Source organism: Ylistrum balloti, unplaced genomic scaffold (assembly GCF_031769215.1).
Source record: "Ylistrum balloti isolate Yb309-2 unplaced genomic scaffold, AGI_CSIRO_Ybal_v1 Utg370052, whole genome shotgun sequence".
NCBI lineage: Eukaryota > Metazoa > Mollusca > Bivalvia > Pectinida > Pectinidae > Ylistrum > Ylistrum balloti.
This window is the reverse complement of record NW_026782104.1, coordinates 1,441,399-1,465,510: the sequence shown is the minus strand read 5'-3', so window position 1 is coordinate 1,465,510 and position 24,112 is coordinate 1,441,399. Positions and strand designations below refer to the sequence as shown.

The 24,112-nt window shown below is 36.8% G+C and overlaps 1 protein-coding gene across 1 annotated transcript in view; it reads left to right on the top strand.

Annotated features, from left to right (window-relative positions):
- Nucleotides 1-21,265, top strand: part of LOC132549279 (protein MON2 homolog) — a 400,832-nt gene extending 379,567 nt beyond the window's left edge. Inside the window, exons 28-34 of the mRNA XM_060213195.1 lie at nucleotides 11,850-11,967; nucleotides 13,969-14,035; nucleotides 14,147-14,207; nucleotides 14,794-14,920; nucleotides 16,008-16,212; nucleotides 16,875-16,957; nucleotides 17,342-21,265. Coding sequence (XP_060069178.1) covers nucleotides 11,850-11,967; nucleotides 13,969-14,035; nucleotides 14,147-14,207; nucleotides 14,794-14,920; nucleotides 16,008-16,212; nucleotides 16,875-16,957; nucleotides 17,342-17,505 — 825 coding nt within the window. The 3' untranslated portion in view covers nucleotides 17,506-21,265. The remainder of the gene's footprint in view (nucleotides 1-11,849; nucleotides 11,968-13,968; nucleotides 14,036-14,146; nucleotides 14,208-14,793; nucleotides 14,921-16,007; nucleotides 16,213-16,874; nucleotides 16,958-17,341) is intronic.
- The last annotated feature ends 2,847 nt before the right edge of the window (nucleotides 21,266-24,112 follow it).

The window sequence follows — 24,112 nt, the reverse complement described above, 5'->3', positions numbered from 1 at the left end:
TGGGACAAGGGATTGAGATGGTGTTGACTGTTCTGGTGTTGTATAGAGTGGGACAAGGGATTGAGATGGTGTTGACTGTTCTGGTGTTGTATAGAGTGGGACAAGGGATAGAGATGGTGTTGACTGTTCTGGTGTTGTATAGAGTGGGAGAAGGGATTGAGATGGTGTTGACTGTTCTGGTGTTGTATATAGTGGGACAAGGGATTGAGATGGTGTTGACTGTTCTGGTGTTGTATAGAGTGGGACAAGGGATTGAGATGGTGTTGACTGTTCTGGTGTTGTAGATAGTGGGAGAAGGGATTGAGATGGTGTTGACTGTTCTGGTGTTGTATAGAGTGGGACAAGGGATTGAGATGGTGTTGACTGTTCTGGTGTTGTAGATAGTGGGACAAGGGATTGAGATGGTGTTGACTGTTCTGGTGTTGTATAGAGTGGGAGAAGGGATTGAGATGGTGTTGACTGTTCTGGTGTTGTATAGAGTGGGACAAGGGATTGAGATGGTGTTGACTGTTCTGGTGTTGTAGATAGTGGGACAAGGGATTGAGATGGTGTTGACTGTTCTGGTGTTGTAGATAGTGGGACAAGGGATTGAGATGGTGTTGACTGTTCTGGTGTTGTATAGAGTGGGACAAGGGATAGAGATGGTGTTGACTGTTCTGGTGTTGTATAGAGTGGGAGAAGGGATTGAGATGGTGTTGACTGTTCTGGTGTTGTATATAGTGGGACAAGGGATTGAGATGGTGTTGACTGTTCTGGTGTTGTATAGAGTGGGAGAAGGGATTGAGATGGTGTTGACTGTTCTGGTGTTGTATATAGTGGGACAAGGGATTGAGATGGTGTTGACTGTTCTGGTGTTGTATAGAGTGGGACAAGGGATTGAGATGGTGTTGACTGTTCTGGTGTTGTATAGAGTGGGACAAGGGATAGAGATGGTGTTGACTGTTCTGGTGTTGTTTATAGTGGGACAAGGGATAGAGATGGTGTTGACTGTTCTGGTGTTGTATAGAGTGGGACAAGGGATTGAGATGGTGTTGAATGTTCTTGTGTTGTATAGAGTGGGAGAAGGGATTGAGATGGTGTGGGCTGTTCTGGTGTTGTAGATAGTGGGACAAGGGATTGAGATGGTGTTGACTGTTCTGGTGTTGTAGATAGTGGGACAAGGGATTGAGATGGTGTTGACTGTTCTGGTGTTGTATAGAGTGGGACAAGGGATTGAGATGGTGTTGACTGTTCTGGTGTTGTATAGAGTGGGAGAAGGGATTGAGATGGTGTGGACTGTTCTGGTGTTGTATAGAGTGGGACAAGGGATTGAGATGGTGTTGTCTGTTCTGGTGTTGTATAGAGTGGGACAAGGAATTGAGATGGTGTTGACTGTTCTGGTGTTGTAGATAGTGGGACAAGGGATTGAGATGGTGTTGACTGTTCTGGTGTTGTAGATAGTGGGACAAGGGATTGAGATGGTGTTGACTGTTCTGGTGTTGTATAGAGTGGGAGAAGGGATTGAGATGGTGTTGACTGTTCTGGTGTTGTATAGAGTGGGAGAAGGGATTGAGATGGTGTTGACTGTTCTGGTGTTGTATAGAGTGGGAGAAGGGATTGAGATGGTGTTGACTGTTCTGGTGTTGTATAGAGTGGGAGAAGGGATTGAGATGGTGTTGACTGTTCTGGTGTTGTAGATAGTGGGACAAGGGATTGAGATGGTGTTGACTGTTCTGGTGTTGTAGATAGTGGGAAAAGGGATTGAGATGGTGTTGAATGTTCTGGTGTTGTAGATAGTGGGACAAGGGATAGAGATGGTGTTGAATGTTCTGGTGTTGTATAGAGTGGGAGAAGGGATTGAGATGGTGTTGACTGTTCTGGTGTTGTAGATAGTGGGACAAGGGATTGAGATGGTGTTGAATGTTCTGGTGTTGTATAGAGTGGGAGAAGGAATTGAGATGGTGTTGAATGTTCTTGTGTTGTATAGAGTGTTAAAGGTATGGAAGTACAGATATTGATGGAGTCAGTGTATTGAGGGTAAGGAAGAACAGATATTGGTGGAGTCAGTGTATTGAGGGTATGGAAGTACAGATATTGATGGAGTCAGTGAATTGAGGGTATGGAAGTACAGATATTGATGGAGTCAATGTATTGAGGGTAAGGAAGTACAGATATTGATGGAGTCAATGTATTGAGGGTAAGGAAGTACAGATATTGATGGAGTCAGTGTATTGAGGGTATGGAAGTACAGATATTGATGGAGTCAGTGTATTGAGGGTAAGGAAGAACAGATATTGGTGGAGTCAGTGAATTGAGGGTATGGAAGTACAGATATTGATGGAGTCAATGTATTGATTACAGATATTGATGGAGTCAGTTTATTGAGGGTAAGGAAGTACAGGGTAATGTAGGGTAAGAAGTACAGATATTGATGGAGTCAATGTATTATGGGTATAGAAGTACAGATATTGATGGAGTCAGTTTATTGAGGGTAAGGAAGTACAGATATTGATGGAGTCAATGTATTGAGGGTAAGAAAGTACAGATATTGATGGAGTCAGTTTATTGAGGGTAAGGAAGTACAGATATTGATGGAGTCAATGTATTATGGGTATAGAAGTACAGATATTGATGGAGTCAGTTTATTGAGGGTAAGGAAGTACAGATATTGATGGAGTCAATGTATTGAGGGTAAGAAAGTACAGATATTGATGGAGTCAGTGTATTGAGGGTAAGGAAGTACAGATATTGATGGAGTCAATGTATTGAGGGTAAGGAAGTACAGATATTGATGGAGTCAATGTATTGAGGGTATGGAAGTACAGATATTGATGGAGTCAGTGTATTGAGGGTATGGAAGTACAGATATTGATGGAGTCAGTTTATTGAGGGTAAGGAAGTAAGATATTGATGGAGTCAATGTACAGATATTGATGGAGTCAATGTATTATGGGTATAGAAGTACAGATATTGATGGAGTCAGTTTATTGAGGGTAAGGAAGTACAGATATTGATGGAGTCAATGTATTGAGGGTAAGAAAGTACAGATATTGATGGAGTCAGTGTATTGAGGGTATGGAAGTACAGATATTGATGGAGTCAGTGAATTGAGGGTATGGAAGTACAGATATTGATGGAGTCAATGTATTGAGGGTAAGGAAGTACAGATATTGATGGAGTCAATGTATTGAGGGTAAGGAAGTACAGATATTGATGGAGTCAGTGTATTGAGGGTAAGGAAGTACAGATAGATATTGATGGGTGATGGAGTCAGATATATTGAGGGTATGGAAGGATATTGATAGTCAGATTGATTGATGGAGTCAATGTATTGAGGGTATATTGATGGAGTCAATATATTGAGGGTAGATAGATATTGATGGAGTCAGTGTATTGAGGGTATGGAAGTACAGATATTGATGGGTCAGTGTATTGAGGGTATGGAAGTACAGATATTGATGGAGTCAGTGAATTGAGGGTATGGAAGTACAGATATTGATGGAGTCAGTGAATTGAGGGTATGGAAGTACAGATATTGATGAAGTCTGATGCAGGTATTGATTATACATAGTATCCTACCTGTGTCTATAATGGGTATTGACTTCGGTTACAATATAGTGTCCTTGTATAGTATAGAATAGCATCCCCTGTCAAACATATACACTAACTACAGTTCTAACCAAGCTATCAATAAATCAATCATACTACTTTTTAGCATTGCAGAAAATATGATAACCAGCTGCATATATCTTAGACTAGGTGGGGCATTATTATCGTGTCCAATAATGAAACAGCCCACACTGCTGCCCTAGGCCGTCATTCTATCATATATTTTGTAATTTAGATTTCCACTTATTTATTCATCGATATATTGAGATACTTAACTAAATTTGGTTTAAAGGTTTATCATGAGAAGATGCAAGTCAGTTGTTGTGTCATTTGGTTTTGGCCAACCAATGTTTTCTGGAGTTATGACCCTTGAATCTTGAAAAGTTTAGGAAATCACGTGTTTTCTCTCATTTTCACATTTCCGTAATGAGACAGGACTTTCAGTCATTGTGTAGGGTCCACAGAAGAATGTCTGGCGTGGCTTGAAAGTCTTGCCTTAACAGTGTTTAAACTCTTACAGGTAAAATGTTAACTGTAACAGGGCCTTCTATTGTAAAACTGTGAGAACTATTTCATATATTGGAGGTATGGAAATACTTATGATATCCTAATAAATACAGTGTTTCTACCACCTTTTGTATTGTTGTTGGTTGTACTGATGTCCATCTGGTGGTACTGATGTCCACTTTTAGCCTAGTTCAGTTATCTAAGTTAGCAAAAATTGAAGTTTAACTTTACAGACATTTACGGAAAAGTTAACTACTAATTTTTTGTTTTAACTTTAGATTACAACTCATACTTTTTATTCCTGGCAGGTGGTTGTGTATTATAGCATGGTAGTACAACATTAAAAAAAATAATTTGATAATTTAACTTCTTATATGATCCATGCATAAGTTAGGTCACTATTGATAACCACTAGTCACTCAACATGAGTTAGGTCACTACTGATAACCACCAGTCACTCAACGTGAGTTAGGTCACTACTGATAACCACCAGTCACTCAACGTGAGTTAGGTCACTACTGATAACCACCAGTCACTCAACGAGAGTTAGGTCACTATTGATAACCACCAGTCACTCAACGTGAGTTAGGTCACTATTTATAACGACCGATCGCTCAGTATGAACCAGGTCACTATAAATAATGGCTGGTCACCAAGTATGAACCAGGTCACTATAAATAATGGCCGGTCATTCAGTATGAACCAGGTCACTATAAATAATGGCCGGTCACTCAATATGATTCAGGTCACTGTAAATTATGACCGGTCACTCAGTATGAACCAGGTCACTATAAATAATGGCCGGTCACTCAATATGAACCAGGTCACTATAAATAATGGCCGGTCACTCAATATGAACCAGGTCACTATAAATAATGACCGGTCACTCAGTACGAACAAGGTCACTATAAATAATGGCCGGTCACTCAGTATGAACCAGGTCACTATAAATAATGACTGGTCACTCAGCATGAACCAGTTCACTATGAATAATGGCCGGTCACTCAGCATGAACCAGGTCACTATAAATAATGACCGGAACCAGGTCAGTATTATGAACTCAGTATGAACCAGGTCACTATAAATAATGGCCGGTCACTCAATATGAACCAGGTCACTGTAAATTATGACCGGCCACTCAGTATGAACCAGGTCACTATAAATAATGACCGGTCACTCAGTATGAACCAGGTCACTATAAATAATGACCGGTCACTCAATATGAACCAGGTCACTATAAATAATGACCGGTCACTCAATATGAACCAGGTCACTATAAATAATGACCGGTCACTCAGTACAAACCAGGTCACTATAAATAATGACTGGTCACTCAGCATGAACCAGTTCACTATAAATAATGGCCGGTCACTCAGCATGAACCAGGTCACTATAAATAATGACCGGCCACTCAGTATGAACCAGGTCACTGTAAATTATGACCGGTCACTCATTATGAACCAGGTCACTATAGATAATGGCCGGTCACTCAATATGAACCAGGTCACTATAAATAATGACCAGTCACTCAGTACGAACTAGGTCACTATAAATAATGGCCGGTTACTCAGTATGAACCAGGTCACTATAAATAATGACTGGTCACTCAGCATGAACCAGTTCACTATAAATAATGGCCGGTCACTCACCATGAACCAGGTCACTATAAATAATGACCGGTCACTCAGCATGAACCAGGTCACTATAAATAATGACCAGTCACTCAATATGAACCAGGTCACTATAAATAATGGGCAGTCACTCAGTATGAACCAGGTCACAATAAATAATGGCCGGTCACCCAACATGAACCAGATACCTATGAACCACAATCCAGCATGAGTTGTGTTACTTTTGTTTAAGGAAGATCAAATTTCAAATGAGTACTGGGAGGTATTGAGTGATGTCTGCAATTGTGATTAACAGATTGTGTCTCTGTGGACTGGAGGTGGTATGAAAGTACAGCAGACCTGACAAAATGTCATGTTAAATACAACACTGACAATATAAAGTCACTGTAATAACAACCGATAGGTAAGATGGCTCCTATACTTCTGGGGAACAAACAATCACAAGTGGTTAGGGGCCACCACTAACCATCACCCTCACAGTCTACACAGTAGATGTGGCAGGCCAATAAAGATGGTGCTGGTCATTAGGAGAACTGAGTCTATATATGCCATTTACATGAAAGAAGAGAAGGTTAAGTACAATTTTAGGAACTCTATTCAAACTTGTTTTGAGACAATGATGAATGTGATGTCAGCGCATGTAATACATATAGCAGTAGGGACCTTTTAATTCAGTATGTTAGATTTGAAAATGATTAATCTTCCAAAAACTGTTTGTTCTTGTATAGTTTGTTTTGTACTTTTGGTGGGGAAGAGGTTATATAAACTAAACACAAATTTAGTTGCTGTAGATCTACAGAGAGACATAGATAGTTATCTACCATTCTATCAAACATCTCTGCAATACCTTGATAATAGTTACTAGTTCATCTTCAAATACTTGTTGTTGAAATCTGAAAAACCTCATGCTAGATTCATGCATGCAAAACTACCTCACATTTAGGTAAAGAATTAGGAATTGACTGATTAAAATAAAATTGGTATGTTAAAGTGCAGAGAAAGTAAGGAAGTCTACAACACAGCCTTACCTAGTAATTAGCCTGGTCAGCTAGTGTCCACTACTGGCCCTAAGTGTGGGTCAGCCTCAGTAGTGGTCACTAATGGTCAACATTACCAAGGATTAGTGAGATTTGACCCCCTGTGCTAGGTTTCACCGCCTTACATAAGAGTTTCTGCCTGCCTTATTGTGTTCCTCTTTCCATAGCCAGAAGTCAGGGTTGTGACCCCTGGGTTCCAAGCTTTAGTTTAAGAAGGAGTGGCCACAGGAAGCTAAAGAATTTAATAAAGCCCAACTAGGGCACTGTTGGTCATTGTATCTTTTATGATGAAAGAGATACAGGAAATTTATATAGCAAGAGATCTTATGTTACAGAGGCAAGCTGCCAGGCTTTCTAGTTCAGCTCCACAGGCCAGCAAGGAATGCCATTCACACACTCCCCTCATTAATCATGGTCAGATGAACCAGGCCTGAGTGACCACTGAGTGACCACTGGGCAGTACTAAGGGTGTTAGATTACTCACCATTACCTGGATGTTGTGTCACTACGAATTCTTCCTGATAAAAAGGCTTTAGATCTCAACTGGACTGATATGTAGTGTATCTCTGTCGGATTTTGTCCCGGCTATGGATTTCTGAGCATAAACGATTAATACGACAATGCATGGTCATTCTGTGTACAACAAAAACCAATAAAATGTTAATGAGGTTGAGTTAGATGTAAGTAAATTTGAATATTCCTATGGGTATGCTTTATATATGGTATTGTTAAAAAGAATTAAAAAACACCAGGCTAAAAATGAGGAAGAAATGCCATTTAATTGGTAGTCATATTAACTGTTTATTAAAATCTGTTATAGGTTTAATTAACAGAATGGCTATATACCTAAAAATGTAAGATGAATATCATTTTAAAATGTAGCGACATGTCACCATATTTATAGAAATTAGATTTAACTGGGAGTTAATATTAAGTGGTAAGAGGGAAATATTACAAGTGATGATAAGTACAGTGTAGATACTAGCAGTAAGAATATACACAGTTAAAAAGTTACGATATGTTTGGTTTCTATCTATGAATTAAAAGTAGGTCAAAATGTCAATTTATGATCGAATAATAATAATAAGAAACTTCATGACACAATTTACAAGAATTGGTAGAGGTTCTTGTTTACTGCAGTGTCCAATTTCATAAAAACAATGTCAGGAATAGGTCAGTGTTGATCGTCAGTATCAGAAATAATGGTCATATAGAGGCTATGTCAGCTGTATACACTGTAGAAAGCATGACTACTTCAGTCCTAAAAGCACTGATGACCAGATTAAATCTAATTACATTTTATTTGGTTATGACCACCATCAACACTGACTGACTGACCATGACATTAGATAGCACTGTTGACCACCCGGACATCTGACCATCATAATACATTAGTTTGTCCACTGATTTATGTAGACTGACCGACATCAAAGGCTGGTCAGACAATGATGGTCCGAAATTCAATCCCAGTTTAACAGAGGGTCTATTGTTATAACAATCAATATGCTGGACTTTGTCCATTTCTGTTGGTCTGACTGACCTGTGGAAAAACAAGGTCATCAGATTCGGACATTTCATTATCCAGTAAAATAGATGTACTTTGAATGGTCAATAATCAGGACTGAAGCAGGTTTACTCAGGTACTTTTTAGGATATAGGGTTCCTAAGGAATATAGACTAGTTGTTTGTACTGACAGTAACAGTGGCTGTTTACAGTACTCCACTAGGAAAACAGGGTCAGAAAATCTATACCAGGAACTAACAGGTCCTGAATATACCAAGGTACATCAGGGCTGGTGGTTCTAAGACAATGAAAAATAATACAAATAGATATATCAGATACTGGACCACAAGTATTAGTATATAACCCCACTGTCTGGTATTGTAATTAACTGAATATATATGTTATTGTATTTACAGGTAGCACAATATTTACTCAGAATTTAAGAAATATTTTAATTGATATTGCTGTATTCATCAAGTAATAAGCCCATGCCTGTTAATATGTATTGTTATTTAGTAAAAATACTATTTTATTGCCTGTAATAAGTCCATCCTCTGATTTTAAGTAAGAAGTAATGTATTTGTCACCTGACCATCTCGCAGGATAAATAAGGGAAAATATCTGAATGGTCAACATTTCATCAGGTTTCACATAGGGTTATAGCCATATTAATTTGTGAATATGTTGTCTGTGATCATAAAAGGTTTCCCATATCTCCAGAGCCTGTGTGGTCAGTATGTGTAAAGGTCTCCCATATCTCCAGAGCCTGTGTGGTCAGTGTATGTAAAGTCTCCCATATCTCCAGAGCCTGTGTGGTCAGTGAATATTAAGGTGTCCGATATCTCCAGAGCCTGTGTGGTCAGTGTGTGACAAGGGCTTGTGTAGTTGGTGAATTATTTTATGCAACAGAGTCCGCTGGGAATATTTTAACACATGCAGAGACCCTGTAGTGAGCTTAGAGCCATTATCTAAGTCATAGGAGATTAGAATTTTGGATGGTCAGTAATTTCAACGGATTTCATTATTGAAAATAATTTTTTCATTTTTGAAATAAACATGCAAGCTGTATGAATCTCTGTCAGTATGTGGTTTGTAGAAGTAAACTATTTCTCAGAATTACTTGTTCTAGTAAACAAGATCATGTGCAATAGATATATAATAACTGAGGTCCAGGTCAAGGTCAAATAAAGCAAGGGAGAGAGGGGATGTTACAGACATTAAGGGCTCCATGCTGACCTGTCTGTATGATCTCTTCAGCACCAGATGTTAGATAATGTATATTTAGTTAGTGGGTAGTGATGAGATAATAATTTTGAATAATTTACACTGTGGTATCGTGATGGTGGTGGTGGTCAGTGGTGGTCAGTAGTGGATAAGGACACTGACCGACTGGTTGTTACACACCTGGTCAGTTGTTACCTGTGTGTGCATTATCTTATGTTGAATGATTTAATGGTGGGAAGGATGACATAACCTCATTCTGTTTATCTACACCATAAACACACTTGACCTCTGGGTCAGGTGTCAAGTGACCTTTACATCTTGTCTGTGTCACACATGTTCACCTACAGCTCCTTGACTGAAGAGCACATGCACTAACTGATAGAGAGTGTAAGATAGTAGTACTAATGGGCAATTGTGAAGTTTTACACCTGTAAAAGACATTGTGAAAATAACATAGGAGTTATCCTATAACTATTTTAATTTCCTCATCAAATTCTGTTTAATTTGTATCCTTTTACAACAGTATTATGAATTAATTACGCGATTGTTCACACCTAGGTGAGCTGTGATCCACTGAAGGTTCCTATACCAGTGTGATGTTAACTAAAGGCATACCTCATATGTATTATCACACAACATGAGTAAAAGATTAAAATTTTTCATACTAGTATAAAATTCTGTTTTTCACAAATATTGCCCAAGTATCTGAGTTATGTAATAAATAGATTCATACATTCATTTTCTTTTCATGTAATATTTCTGAAGCTCAACATCAACTTAAACTTGTTTCTAGTTTAGTGAAAACTCTTGTAGGATGCTCATTATGTGATAAAAGTTTGAAATCTTACAACTGTCACCAACTAAAAAAATAGTACTGTTGAAGATATTTTTTATATTAAGTTATAATTAAGATAATTGTCTGTCACCTTTGTCCCACACCAGCTGTTCTAAATCTCAATATCTTGAGAACCTTCCCACAATGGCACTGGTTTGCATAAAATAAGGAGACATTTTATAGACCTTTTCTATTTTCTTTATCAGTATATTCCTTTTAATTTTCAAATACCTTTTAAAAATTTCTAACCTGTTCTTCTATAATACCCTTGAATAGACAAGGTTTCCCTTTGTGACTGAAAAAAGAAATTTATTGTCAGAAGGACATTAACAAACACACTGTGCTGGTACCTGCATGTGTTGCATGGTACCAATACAATGTTACGACTTCATCACCTTGGAAACTTTTACTTAACTCAACATTAACTAGCATTTGTCAGGATACTTTCGACATGTCAGGTGTTTTTTTTAACATCCCTGAAATCTCCTGATACAAATGTAGATTGTAAGGCACCTTAAATGATGAAACACCGGGGTATCATGTGAAATTGTGGTGAAACAGAGCAGAGGCACGTGTAAGTGTAATATATACCACTTCAGCTAAAAGTGCTAAGAATAACTGAAACATCAGGATTCATATGTAACTGAACTAATAACAACTTAGTTAAGAGTGCTAAAAATAATTGAAACCAAGTGGAATCATGTGAAACTTATTAGTTAATAGGGTTGTGAGTAGACCTGTATAGGCAATGATTTAAAATTATCGCTGAAACGATCACGATTCTGGGCACAGGTTAAGAAGTTTAAATTGGATATTTCTCAAATCTGTAAAAGTTATATTCAAGAGACAATTCACAGGGTTTTAACATCAGAATTAGAATAATTCTGTCCAAGAGGCAATACACTGAAATTGTCTCCTCATCCTACGCTAAGATACCAAAGCCTATCACGTGCCAGTCACTTGATGGATCTGCCAACAAAAGTTTTAAACCAGTTGATTTTCTGTACCATGAAATCTTCACCAGAGAGGGGACTTAGTACTGATTAAAGAATGTTGTCAATGTTGGCATGCTTGATAATCTTACAGGTTACAAAATATTGTACAGTATTTTTAGATGAAATTCCCCGGATCTGTTAAGGCGTAAGAGTCCTGGATACAGGCTATTGACATATCAATATTAATAAATTTGATATTAGAAGTGTTTATTTGCTCTTATCGTGAAAGGGATGTAATTGTTCTTTTACAATTTCTTACTCCACTACACTTTGACGAGGCAAAAATGTTTGCTTTAGAACAAGGGGAGACAACTCCTTAAGTCCTTGAATATTTACTGGAGAAGAAGCTTATTTTAGGATATCAGATATATACCAGTGTTACAGTACAGTTGGCAGCTGTTTTATCTGTATTGTATTGTACGTTTGTTGTCCTGGTTTTAATGCTGTGGTGGTTGTACTGTTGTTATAGTTTTGTATTAATGGTGTTGTTGTAGTTTTGTACTCTTGAGATGATTTTTTTACTTTCAGACTTTCCGACTACCCCTGGGTTACAAATACAACTGCCCATCCCCCACCACCTGGACACTGGTCATCCACTCCCTCCTCACAATCCTCAATGTAGGTCTCTCTGTGGCCAGGAAACATGGTAAGTAGAGGCTGTTTATCAACCAGACTCGTCAGGATGATCATGAGTAGTGTCAACTGTCTTATGTCTACTGACTGGTGTCTACTGACTGGTGTCTACTAACTAGTGTCTACTGACTGGTGTCTACTGACTGGTGTCTACTAACTAGTGTCTACTGACTGGTGTCTACTGACTGGTGTCTATTAACTAGTGTTTACTTACTGGTGTCTGTTGACTGGTGTCAACTGAGAGATGCCTACTAACAGGTGTCTGCTAACTCTTGTCAACTGACTTGTGTCTGTTGATTGATGTCTACTTAGAAGTGTCTACTGAGTGTTTTTCAATGGGTATCTCACTTGTGTCTATTGACTGATGTCTAGTAACTAGTGTCTACCGAATAGAGTTTAATCACTAAACCTGTCTACTGACTATAACATGTTGATTGGTATCTACTGACTGGTGTCTATTGATTGATGTCTAGTAACTAGTGTCTACCGAATAGAGTTTAATCACTAAACCTGTCTACTGACTGTAACATAGAGTTTAATCACTAAACCTGTCTACTGACTGTAACATGTTGGTTGGTATCTACTGACTGGTGTCTATTGATTGATGTCTAGTAACTAGTGTCTACCGAATAGAGTTTAATCACTAAACCTGTCTACTGACTGTAACATGTTGGTTGGTATCTACTGACTGGTGTCTATTGATTGATGTCTAGTAACTAGTGTCTACCGAATAGAGTTTAATCACTAAACCTGTCTACTGACTGTAACATGTTGGTTGGTATCTACTGACTGGTGTCTATTGATTGATGTCTAGTAACTAGTGTCTACCGAATAGAGTTTAATCACTAAACCTGTCTACTGACTGTAACATGTTGGTTGGTATCTACTGACTGGTGTCTATTGATTGATGTCTAGTAACTAGTGTCTACCGAATAGAGTTTAATCACTAAACCTGTCTACTGACTGTAACATGTTGATTGGTATCTACTGACTAGTGTCTGTCAGTTTGTATCTGTTGTTTGCTGTATACAAAATTGTGTCTACTGACTAGTGTCTGTCAGTTTGTATCTGTTGTTTGCTGTATACAAAATACTGCCTACTGACTAGTGTCTGTCAGTTTGTAACTGTTGTTTGCTGTATACAAAATACTGCCTACTGACTAGTGTCTGTCAGTTTGTATCTGTTGTTTGCTGTATACAAAATACTGCCTACTGACTACTGTCTGTCAGTTTGTATCTGTTGTTTGCTGTATACAAAATAGTGTCTACTGACTACTGTCTAATAACTAATATATACTGACTTGTGCATGTTGATCGGTATCTACTGACTGGTGTCTACTGATTAAAGTCTATTGGCTAGTGTCTACCACTACCTAGTGTCTACTGAATACTGTCCACTGACTAGTGTCTACATTTTGGTGTCTACTGACCAGTGTCTACTGGCTAGAGTCCACTACAATCTGGTGTCTACTGACTAGTTTTTGCTTATGAGTTTCTACTGACTAGTGTATACTGACAAGTGTCTACTGGCTAGAGTCTACTACTATCTAGTTTCTACTGACTAGTTTCTACTGACCTGTGTTTTCAGTATTTTCTTTTTAGTCTAATGCTGACATTATAGGCTTTGGGAGAATACATACTTTATAGTATACAGTTGCCATGTATTAGCTTACAGACACTACATATCAGACACTAGTCAAAAGACTTTGTCAGTAAATTAAAGTGATCAGACACTTAACATAATACACTACTTATTAGACACTATTACACAAACATACTAAGACATATCAGATCAGCACTTCTAGTCAACTACATCAAATTAGTATAAGCTGATAATTCTGACCTTGCAGTTAAGAAAATAATTGTCTCATTTCAATCCTAACAACTAAGTGTCAAAGACAGATCAGTCACAATTCTTTCCAAATTTTTGTTTTTTAAAGGGTGAGAAAAAAACCACATCCAAACATGTACACTTTTGTAATTTTTGTGGTTGAATGTTTTTATCTGTATTGTAGAAGCAGCCTTCCAATCTATGTGGCCAGAGCTTGCACATACACTGGAGGAATTTCTGTTCTCTAAGAGGTTAGTTTTAATCTTCAATTAGCACATTTTATTGTGTGTCCTTTCTTAATGAGATTTTGTATTTTGATGCAAAATATTGGATTGTTCTAAGGGGAGTAACTCTTGTTTCAGTACTTCACCACCCACCATGTCTGTTGAAGACTTCCAGCGGGATGAAGCCATTGACTGTAAGGTAGGTCAATACAAAGTCATACAAAGTGACTAGGATTTTACTGAACTAATCAAGGTCAAGGTCAATTAAGACACAAATCTAAGTAACACTTTAAGTGTTGTCAGCTCAGCTGATTTTGTCATGTCAAGACAATATTGACCATATGACTGGCTTAAATCCTGAAAAATACTAAAATATCATGATATTTCTTAACTGTTAATCAGTGTTTGAAATTACAAACTTAAATAATGCTCAGAGAAAACAAAGAACATCATCTAAATTCAAAGCATTGATTTGATGACCCTTTCAAACACCCTGTAGTCCTTGATTTTGGAAGGTCTATGACAAGATATTAGAAGAGGTTGGAAACACTGTTTTTCATTATAATCATATCAACCTGAATAAACACAAAATTGAAATTTAAACATTCTATCTACAATATTTGTTTCAGTATGATATCCAAAACATTAATGTTATACCATGACAGGTAAACAACAATGCTGTATTTTGTGTCTTTCCAGTCGCACATCTTTAATATCATGAGCCTTGCAAAGAAATTTTGTCCTGGTTCTATGATCCTTGGTTATATAGCCTGATTTTATTGTAGGTGATTCAGATGATACGAGATGATATTCTGCCCTACGCTGGTAACATGCCTAAAGACTTTGTCAAGAGAATAATGAAGCTGCTGAATCGTGGCTCAATCCATTCTACTACCTCCGACAACTTCATCGGTCAGTCAAACATTCATCACTGTTTTCCTTTACACCTGATTCACATTATCAGTGGAACTCACTTCATTTGGTACACAGAAAGACATCCTATCATGATGTTTGACTAGTATGTGTTAGGAACAAAAATAAAAAAAATGGTCATAGTTGTAAGAATATCACAACTTCTTTTAAATAACTAAAAGGCCTACAATGACATATAGCCAATAGCTTTCTGACCTTGAGAGATGTCACAGTTTTCAGAAAATGACTTTTACCCGCATTCAAGGTCATTAGCATTGAGTGTGTTGAACAACTTCTGCTGTTCAGTCAAAAGACCCCAATAATTTCTGCTGTTTATTGTCAGCTGATGTCTTCTCTCAGTTGTAGATGATGAAGGTGCTCTTTAACTTTCAGTGTTAGCATTACTTTATTACCTTGTGTTACCTTGGTTGCTTTTAAAGTGGATGTAAACAAATTTGAGGATGTTAGAAGAGTATTTTTGTTCTGCACTTTGAATACCGTACTGAAGTTTTCATTTTGGGGACTTAAAGTGTTATTATTATATGCCATTCTGTCGAAATCTTTTTTTCTGCTTGTTTACTCTAAAATGGCTTCAGATATAGCTTTGCAATTTGGTATATGTATGCAGTTGTGTAATAATGAAATGAAGGTCAAGGTCTAATTCAGGTTTGGTTAACTTTTTTTCAGAGTTATAGTCATTTAACTGAAAGAATTTTCTTGGAAATTTTAACAAAAAGAGTCAAATTTTAACAAAAAAAGTCAGACCATTTTTGGAGAGCCTTGTCTAACTCCAATTGAATCTTGGGGGAAAAAGAAAGATGGAAATTTTATTTCGGATTCCTTATCATAGATTTTGTGGCAGAATATCATTTTCATTTTATGAGTTGAGTACATATCATAACAAAGCAAAAAACATCAAAGTTTTAAGATTCTCTGAGCTTGACAGTGATGGCATTCACGTCACTTTGACACATCAGGTTTTCATTATTATAAGGAATATAACAAGTCTGCTAGGATATGTAAAATACTGTTGTATTTGATAACATTTTTTACCACACTGTCTTAGTGAACCTTCTGTTATTTACAGATACAGACTCAAGTCGGAAACTGCGAGAGGAGTTTGCCAAGACCTGTTTTGAAACATTACTGCAGTTTTCATTTATCAGCCAAACAAAATCTGAGGAGGGAACCATCACCAAACTTGCTGTATTGTCTCTGTTGCAACGCTGTCAGGACGTTGTCAAGAAATATGTTGACGACGAGAAACTCAGTGGCAAATGTCCACTTCCTAGGTATCTTTAAATTTGTTTAAAATTACAAATGAATGCCTCATACATACCGTAAATTTTCGCGTATAGTGCGCACTTTTTCAAGCTAAAACTGTCGTGTCAAAAAGGGGGTGCGCATTATACACAGGAACATGCCATTCTTGGGGTTATCGTTCCCGAGTTCTGCGTCCGCCATATTGAATTACCTCCCTTCACATAGTTACATGTAAAAGTCGTCGGTCTTATATGATAGTTTGAAGATAAAAACAACAAAAAATGAAATAAAATAAAATAAATTTCGAATGTTTTAATCATCAGCCATTCACGCTAACACTACCTTGAATCCCGTCGTTCAAATAGTGACGGTCTTACTATTGGTCGGGGCTACAGTAGTGTCTAAATTTCTGCCTCATTTTGATGATGTATCTGGAATTCAATGAGTCCGGAAGTTTTTTGGGCGATTGTCGTTCTGTTCATAAATCGGACAGCCCATCCCACCGATCCCAAAGTTGGTGACCCCATGACCTCTCTTGATTTGCATGGCCCACACGCGCAGTAAAAATGAAGGGAAATAACTCCCACTTAGGTTCGGAATGATCAACAAAGGCCTATAGGCCTATTGTTTTTTGCATATCCTCTTTGACAATGATGAGAAATGTTTACAGATCTATGTGTTTTTGTTCCAGACCCCGTTTGGCTGAGATGGCATCAGTTTTAAAGGCCATTACGACATTATTAGTATCACTGAAAAAGGCCCCTCCTGGAAATGGTAATGTTGTACACAGGCATATTTAATTTATGATCAACACTTAACATTGGGGTCTTCGTTCTGTTTTATTGTAGGTTATGCTTAATGTTTTTGATTTGTAAGATCACCGAGATATTTAATGTAATAAACATGTAAACTTTGGTTCCTTTCAATGGTTGAAAGTTTCATAATTTTTGTTTTTTGTTAATTTTTTTGTAATTTGTGCAAATCTGAGTTAATGAGCTTTTGTAGCCAAGAAATGGACTGGTCTGTGCTGATTTGGTATATGGGCAAGACACTTTAGACTAATTGCCTCAAAATGACAAAATGGCTGTTAATGGGCCAATGAACTCGGCAAACAAATTACACCTGTAATATTAATTGTTAAGTTTATTTGTGTTACAGTGGAACTGAGTGTATGGAAGCAGGTTATACAACTCTATCCCTATCTAGTCGACTGTACCACCTCCTCCTCACCCAATGTCTGCCGTGCCCTCAAGGATGCTCTCCACCAGTACCGAGCCCTCTTGGTGCCACCCATGTCCACTGCTCTCAACGGAACATCATAGAATTAAATAGCTAGTCACCTGAGCAAGACTGACATTTTGACCAGAGCCAGACTCACCTTCATTGGATTGGCCTTGAGGAATCAAGGTCACCAGTACTGGATTGTGTCTTCAAAACAGGAGTCAAGGTCGCTGAGATTGGCCATGATCCGGGTCACATATATTGTACTATCCTTAGTACTATCCTTAGTGAAAGAGCCAAGGTTATCTATACAGGGGTCAGTGGAAAGGAACAGGAGTCAAAGTTAGCTAAAATGAAATGAAGGTTCTAATGATCAAATTTTAAACTGGAACCACCTAAGACAATGTGTGGCTGTGTAATACACTGTCTTACACCATGACCTCTAACTTTCAAGGTTAAAGGTCACTAGATAATATATTGTACATGTAATTTGTATGACTATTCACGAGGGTCTTTTTACTGGTTTAATATTTTTCACTGCCAGTTTGTAGACCTTATATATGAAGGTCAGAGTTCAGTCAAGGTCACATAGTGGTTGTGGGTTGTAGGATAGCTATTGATGACAAAGGTTGTTGTTGAAAGATTAAAACAAACTCGTCTAGTCTTTCATCTGCTGATTTATGTTATGTGATATATCTAGTTATGTTAACTATAATGATCGTTAATTTCTGATATACAAACTATGTGCAAGGTCAAAGTTCAACAGAATGATGAGTGTTCTGTTGCTGGGTAACTATATATTATAATCTTGGGAATGTGCAACTGTATGTGTTGGTATAGATTGGTCTCTATAGATCTATATGGGAGTTTACTGTGTAGAGAGGTCTATTTTATTCAGAGTAGTGGTGTGATGTGTAAAGGTCAATTTGTGAGTTAACTGTACATATTGTTACACACTTTTCTATTATTTGTATTGTTATTTGTATATTTCCTCGAGTAAATTGATTTGTAGAATGTGTTCTATCGTGATTGGTATACATGTAATACGAAATCTCTGGGCCCCTCACACCATGATTGGTATACATGTAATACGAAATCTTCGGGCCCCTCACACCATGATTGGTATACATGTAATACGAAATCTTCAGGCCCCTCACACCATGATTGGTATACTTGTAATACCAAATCTTCGGGCCCCTCACACCATGATTGGTATACTTGTAATACCAAATCTTTGGGCCCCTCCTAACATACTATTTCATTTACCGTATTCTTTTGATGGATCTGTTATTTGTAAAATATAACAACATGTATACCTCCAAGGTGGTTACATACAAAATGGCACTTATTTTTTTTTTAAATAAAAAGATATGAAATGATGATTATATATTCCCAATCTGTTTGGGGAATTTGAATTGAATCCAAGTTAATACATTTTACAATGGAATTGGGTATCATTTCCCAGTATCTACCCAGTAGATTCATGGTTTACCCAAATCCTCAATAGGTAGGTGTATAGGAGAACCTAGTTATCTTCTCTGGGGCATCACATAGGTGTATATTGAGTTAGATGGGGTGCCCAGTAACCCTCTCAAGGGCCTCACATTGGTGTATATTAAATCAGATAGGGTGCCCAGTAACCCTGTGAAGGGCCTCACATTGGTGTATATTAAATTAGATAGGGTTCCCAGTAACCCTCTCAAGGGCCTCACACAGTAACCTTCTCTATGGTGTCACACATGTATATAATTAATAAGAGTGGACACCCATTGACCTTTTCTAAGGTGTCACACAGGTATATATTTAATAAGAGTTGATACCCAGTAACCCTCTCTAGGGCCTCACACAGGTATATATTTAATAAGAGTTGACACCCAGTAACCCTCTCTAGGGCCTCACACAGGTATATATTTAAGAAGAGAGGATACCCAGTAACCCTCTCTAGGGCCTCACACAAGTATATTAAACAAATGGATCACTTGAAGAAGGTATATACATGGTTATATTGACAGTAGAAAGAAATACCATCCAAGGTTGATATTATTTTTCAGGTTGATATAACCATGTATTAACTGTAATTATAATGCTATAATTATCTTATCATTTTTCTTGATTTCGTTGGAGATTAGGGAGTAGGATGTGTAGGGAGATACAAAATATTGAATCACAATACATGTGATATTTATTTTGCGGAAAAAGATTAATTATCTGGACAATGATGTGGTACTCTGCGATTACAATTCATATAATAAACACTATGTTTATTTTGTTATGATACTGTAGCTTCTAATTCCTGAACACAATTTTCAAACCTCATGAGTTTGTTTGAGGTGGTAATATAAACATTAAATAGTTTTGCTGTAATATTAGTTGGTTGCTTAGAATTGGTAGAATAATATACATTCTCTAAAACATTTTTCCATATCTGTTTATGACAAACTAGGAAACCTTCCTGTCCAACTTGTGTTGGCTGCCATTTTTTATGTTACACTAACTCCGAGTTAGTGAAATGTTTGTTTCAAGTGCCTATAAACATATCTATGTATGATTTATTAGCACCCATAACACTGAGTGACCTGTAAGCAAAATAACAACATATATTAATAATAACATTGCAACATACATTTTTTATAAATATTTTCATTGATGCTGTTAATAGGTGGTCACCTGACCTGCATCCAGCCAATGAGAATCAGACAAAAATCAAGAAAAATGATAAATGAAGTTATAGTAAATACCCAGTAACCCTCTTTAGAGCTAGCTCACACAGGTATATCTTGTATATTGTATTGTAAAAAAAAAAACAGAGTCCATGACCCCTGACCCCAAGACAAGGCAACGTTTTCTCTAATTATGAGTATTTTATCCCTTTTTTTATATGAGAAAATCACATGTATTGTTGAACATATGAAACACAATTTTTTGTTTCCTTTTATATCATAACTTTTGTCATTGTTTTTGGAAAATTTTTCAAAATACAATCTTCATTTTCCAATGTTATATTTAAAAGTTTGTTCTAAATATTCATTTTTTAATTGCATACAGAAATGTGTTCTTATCACAATCTATCAGAACAGGTTAAAAAAAACAAAAAGATTTTTTTGTAATTAACAGATTGAACATGTCCAGCAATAGTAATTATAAAAGGTCAATAAGTACAGGAATTCAGCCACTGTCATCATTATGTTATTTTATATAACATGGCTTATTGTATAAATAGTTAAATAAAAGATAAGCCTACTGCTGTTATAGCGTGCATTGTGTCAAGTGAAGGTAGAACCTTTGAGCCCTTATATTTGAAAGTAGACACAAACTTTACCCTGCTAAGAAAGCATATGGCACTGTTTATAGCCATCATGGCAGGATACGGAAACTTGTCAAAACAGGATGAGGATTACTTAATACTATTATAATTTGTATAACAGGAAAAATGTTCTGAAATAACATGCATGTATATATTTATTATCAATGCATTAAAGAAATGAAATGCATGTTAATGATATTTTTAAGTTATTTGATAGCAACTGGAACTCAAATGTAACAGACAATAAATACACCTGTATTTTAAAAGTTTTATGTACATTTTTTGTATGAACTTAGTGGAATGAAAAAATACACAGAAAGAACACACAACCATACGTATTTAACTTTTATCAATGATATTGTTGAAATTTGATGTAAAACAGATCTTAACACATCTATAGAAATTATTTTGAGAAAATGACATATAGAAACTTGACTAGAGTAGATGAACATTGATGCACATGGTGTGAGGAATCACAGAAAAGTGATGTTCTGTAATTACAGGGCAGTCAGTGCTTTGGGAAGGCAGTTATATCATAAATAAACTTGTAACAAGTGTCCTGGTGTTCTTGCTTTCTTTTTTAGTCACAAAGGTAACATATCAACCAGGTAGACTTAGTGACTAAGTGATCAAATCCATTGACTTATCTTTGAGTGTCTTACAAACTCTAGTTTATAGAGACTAATTACATAACTACCCTGTTAGCAGTGTAATAAGACCTGTTGCATTAATATGTGTTATTACACATATGGAATCTGACCTAGCCTAGCTGTGATTGGCTGAAGGTTTCCAATGTGACGTCATAACTCTATAGCATCATGGGCATTGTGATGTCACCAAAGAAAGAGATACAGGGTGAGAATGTCACCAATGAAGATTTTTGTATCAGTATAATAAAAGGATAGTTTCACAAATGTTTGCAAAATATTAGAGCTATGTTATAAACAGAATCTTTTACTGTTTCCTGTTTTATATGAGATTTGCATTATGGAATTTGTTGCCAATTTTTCAGGTTCATCAATCTTTAAAGAACTGAAACTTGTGTAGGGTCCTCTATATCTCAAGCCACGTGTAGTGGAATTATGATCACTAGAAAACATTGATATGTAAACATTATTTATTTTACAACAGTTACAAAATAAACTAGCAGCTTGTATTAATCACCCTTGTTTACTCAGATGGAAGTGTGCAAGGAAACTTCCTGTGAGAGGAAACCTGAGTACCCATGTGGGGACCCCATATCTTTTCACATCCTTTCCAGGAATCAAACTTGGATGTCTAGGTGTACCACTGGGTCATCCAAGTGCCCATACAGGCAGACGTAATGAGTCACCTGCCTGACATGGTGAGGTATTTCAGGTTTCCTCTGACTTTATAACATCCTTTGCACGTTTGCATGATTGATACAATAAAACAATCATAATAAAGTAAAAAAAAAAATAGATAACAAAGCACATGTGTAGCACATATCATCAACCTCAACATAGAAATGTAGAAAACAAAAAAGGAACATATCAGTTTTGAAAACATGGATATTCCAAAAGTCATTGAGAAATATTGTCATTTATCAAATATATATCTGGTCTCTCATTACTTACAGGGACAAGACCTTTCTGATTTCTAGCATTTGATTACATTATTCAGAAGATGATTGGAACCAAATCAAATTTTAGACACTCATGTTTAACATTATTTAACTTCCTTTCAGGGAACTTGGTTGATAAAGTATTTGTTGGCGTTTAGCAAATAATGCTCCTCAAAATTCCATTATCTCTTCCCTCTACTTCCCTGACTGTAAATGAATAGTTCCTGGTTACTTTCTGTCCTGGTTTTAACCTAATGATCACAGACAACTGAACTGTGTAAATAAACTTTGCAGGAAAAAAGTTTACATTGTGATGATAAAACTTAACTTTTCAATCTAATGCAACACTGGCAAGCCAAGACAAAATACCAGCAAAAAAAAACGTACTTGGACTCTTGCAAGTTCCGAAAAGATAAATATCTCCTCCTTCATATTTTTAGCTCTAGTTAGATGAAATTTAAAACATTCTTTAAAGAAATTGTCAAATTCAAGATGGCCACCTGTCAGCCATTTTGTTTTTATAATCAGTCCCAAAATTTTGATAAATATCCATCCAGTACTTCTAAAGAAATAGTATTAACACGGATTAATCATGGACTAAGAATGGCCCATGGTGATTTGAACAACCCACATTTATGGCTGAAATACCTATTGAATAACAAAAAAAATTGTGAACATCACTAAAATTCTGAAATAATCCCACTGGATGTACAAAAGACATTAAAGAGAAATCAGATACAATAATGAATTAAATTGCGTCATACGGCTGTTCTATCTCTTACTTAGATTCGTCGGTGATGCTACAGGCTTACAGTGATGGAATCCAGGAGACGACTTAAAAGTAATGAAAATTACTATGTTAATTGTTTAAATATAGATCGGAAGAAAGGCTTGATTCAATTTATTTTGTAGTGTAAGGAATCAATTAGTGCTACCAGAGACGTATATATCACATGTGATATATACGTCTCTGGTGCTGCCTTCTACATATAATTCAATTGGATATAAACATCATGCATCAGTGGGTTATTGGTTATTTTGACACCAAATGAATAACAACATTAAAAAAACGTGATTCAAACTCAGAACAAAAAAAAAGAATATTCGAAATATGAAAGAAAGAAGTATTCACGAGGATGCAGGGAAAATAAGACTTCGCGTTGCGAAAGGGTAAGTGTCCACAGTTCAGTAGCGGATCTAGTGGGGATATGTGTTCCCTTTAATAGCAATTTTATAGTTGCGAAAGGGTAAGTGTCCACAGTTCAGTAGCGGATCTAGTGGGGATATGTGTTCCCTTTAATAGCAATTTTATAGGGTCGACAAAAAAATGTCGGCCCATCCAATATCCTGGAATCTCCACTGACGTCTTCTGGGCTTCATTCAGGACACCTGTCATGAAAATTTTGGTTAGTTCTAGTGAGTACTACCTACGTTAAGGTATAGATATAGTGTAAGTTTTGGTGATTACTAAAAAGCGAAATTGCACACCCTAAAGCCTCGGCCCTACCAGCTCCCCCTTAGTGTCCTAATAACCGGAACAAGGACGTTCAAAAGCAAGTGACATTAACTACAAGAACTTGGCACAAGTGACATTCTGATGTACAAACAGACAGACAAACAGACGGACGGGCAAACAGACAGACAGATTCACATGGGTCCCAGAATGGGATGATATCGTTATCGAACAAGTTCAGACATAACATTCCAGTTGGGGTTGACATACCATTACAAACCTGTACAAACGATTGTATAGATATTCACAAAACTTCTACATCGAAAATCTAAACAAGTAGCCTTCAACACGTGTTAGTCTTGGTAT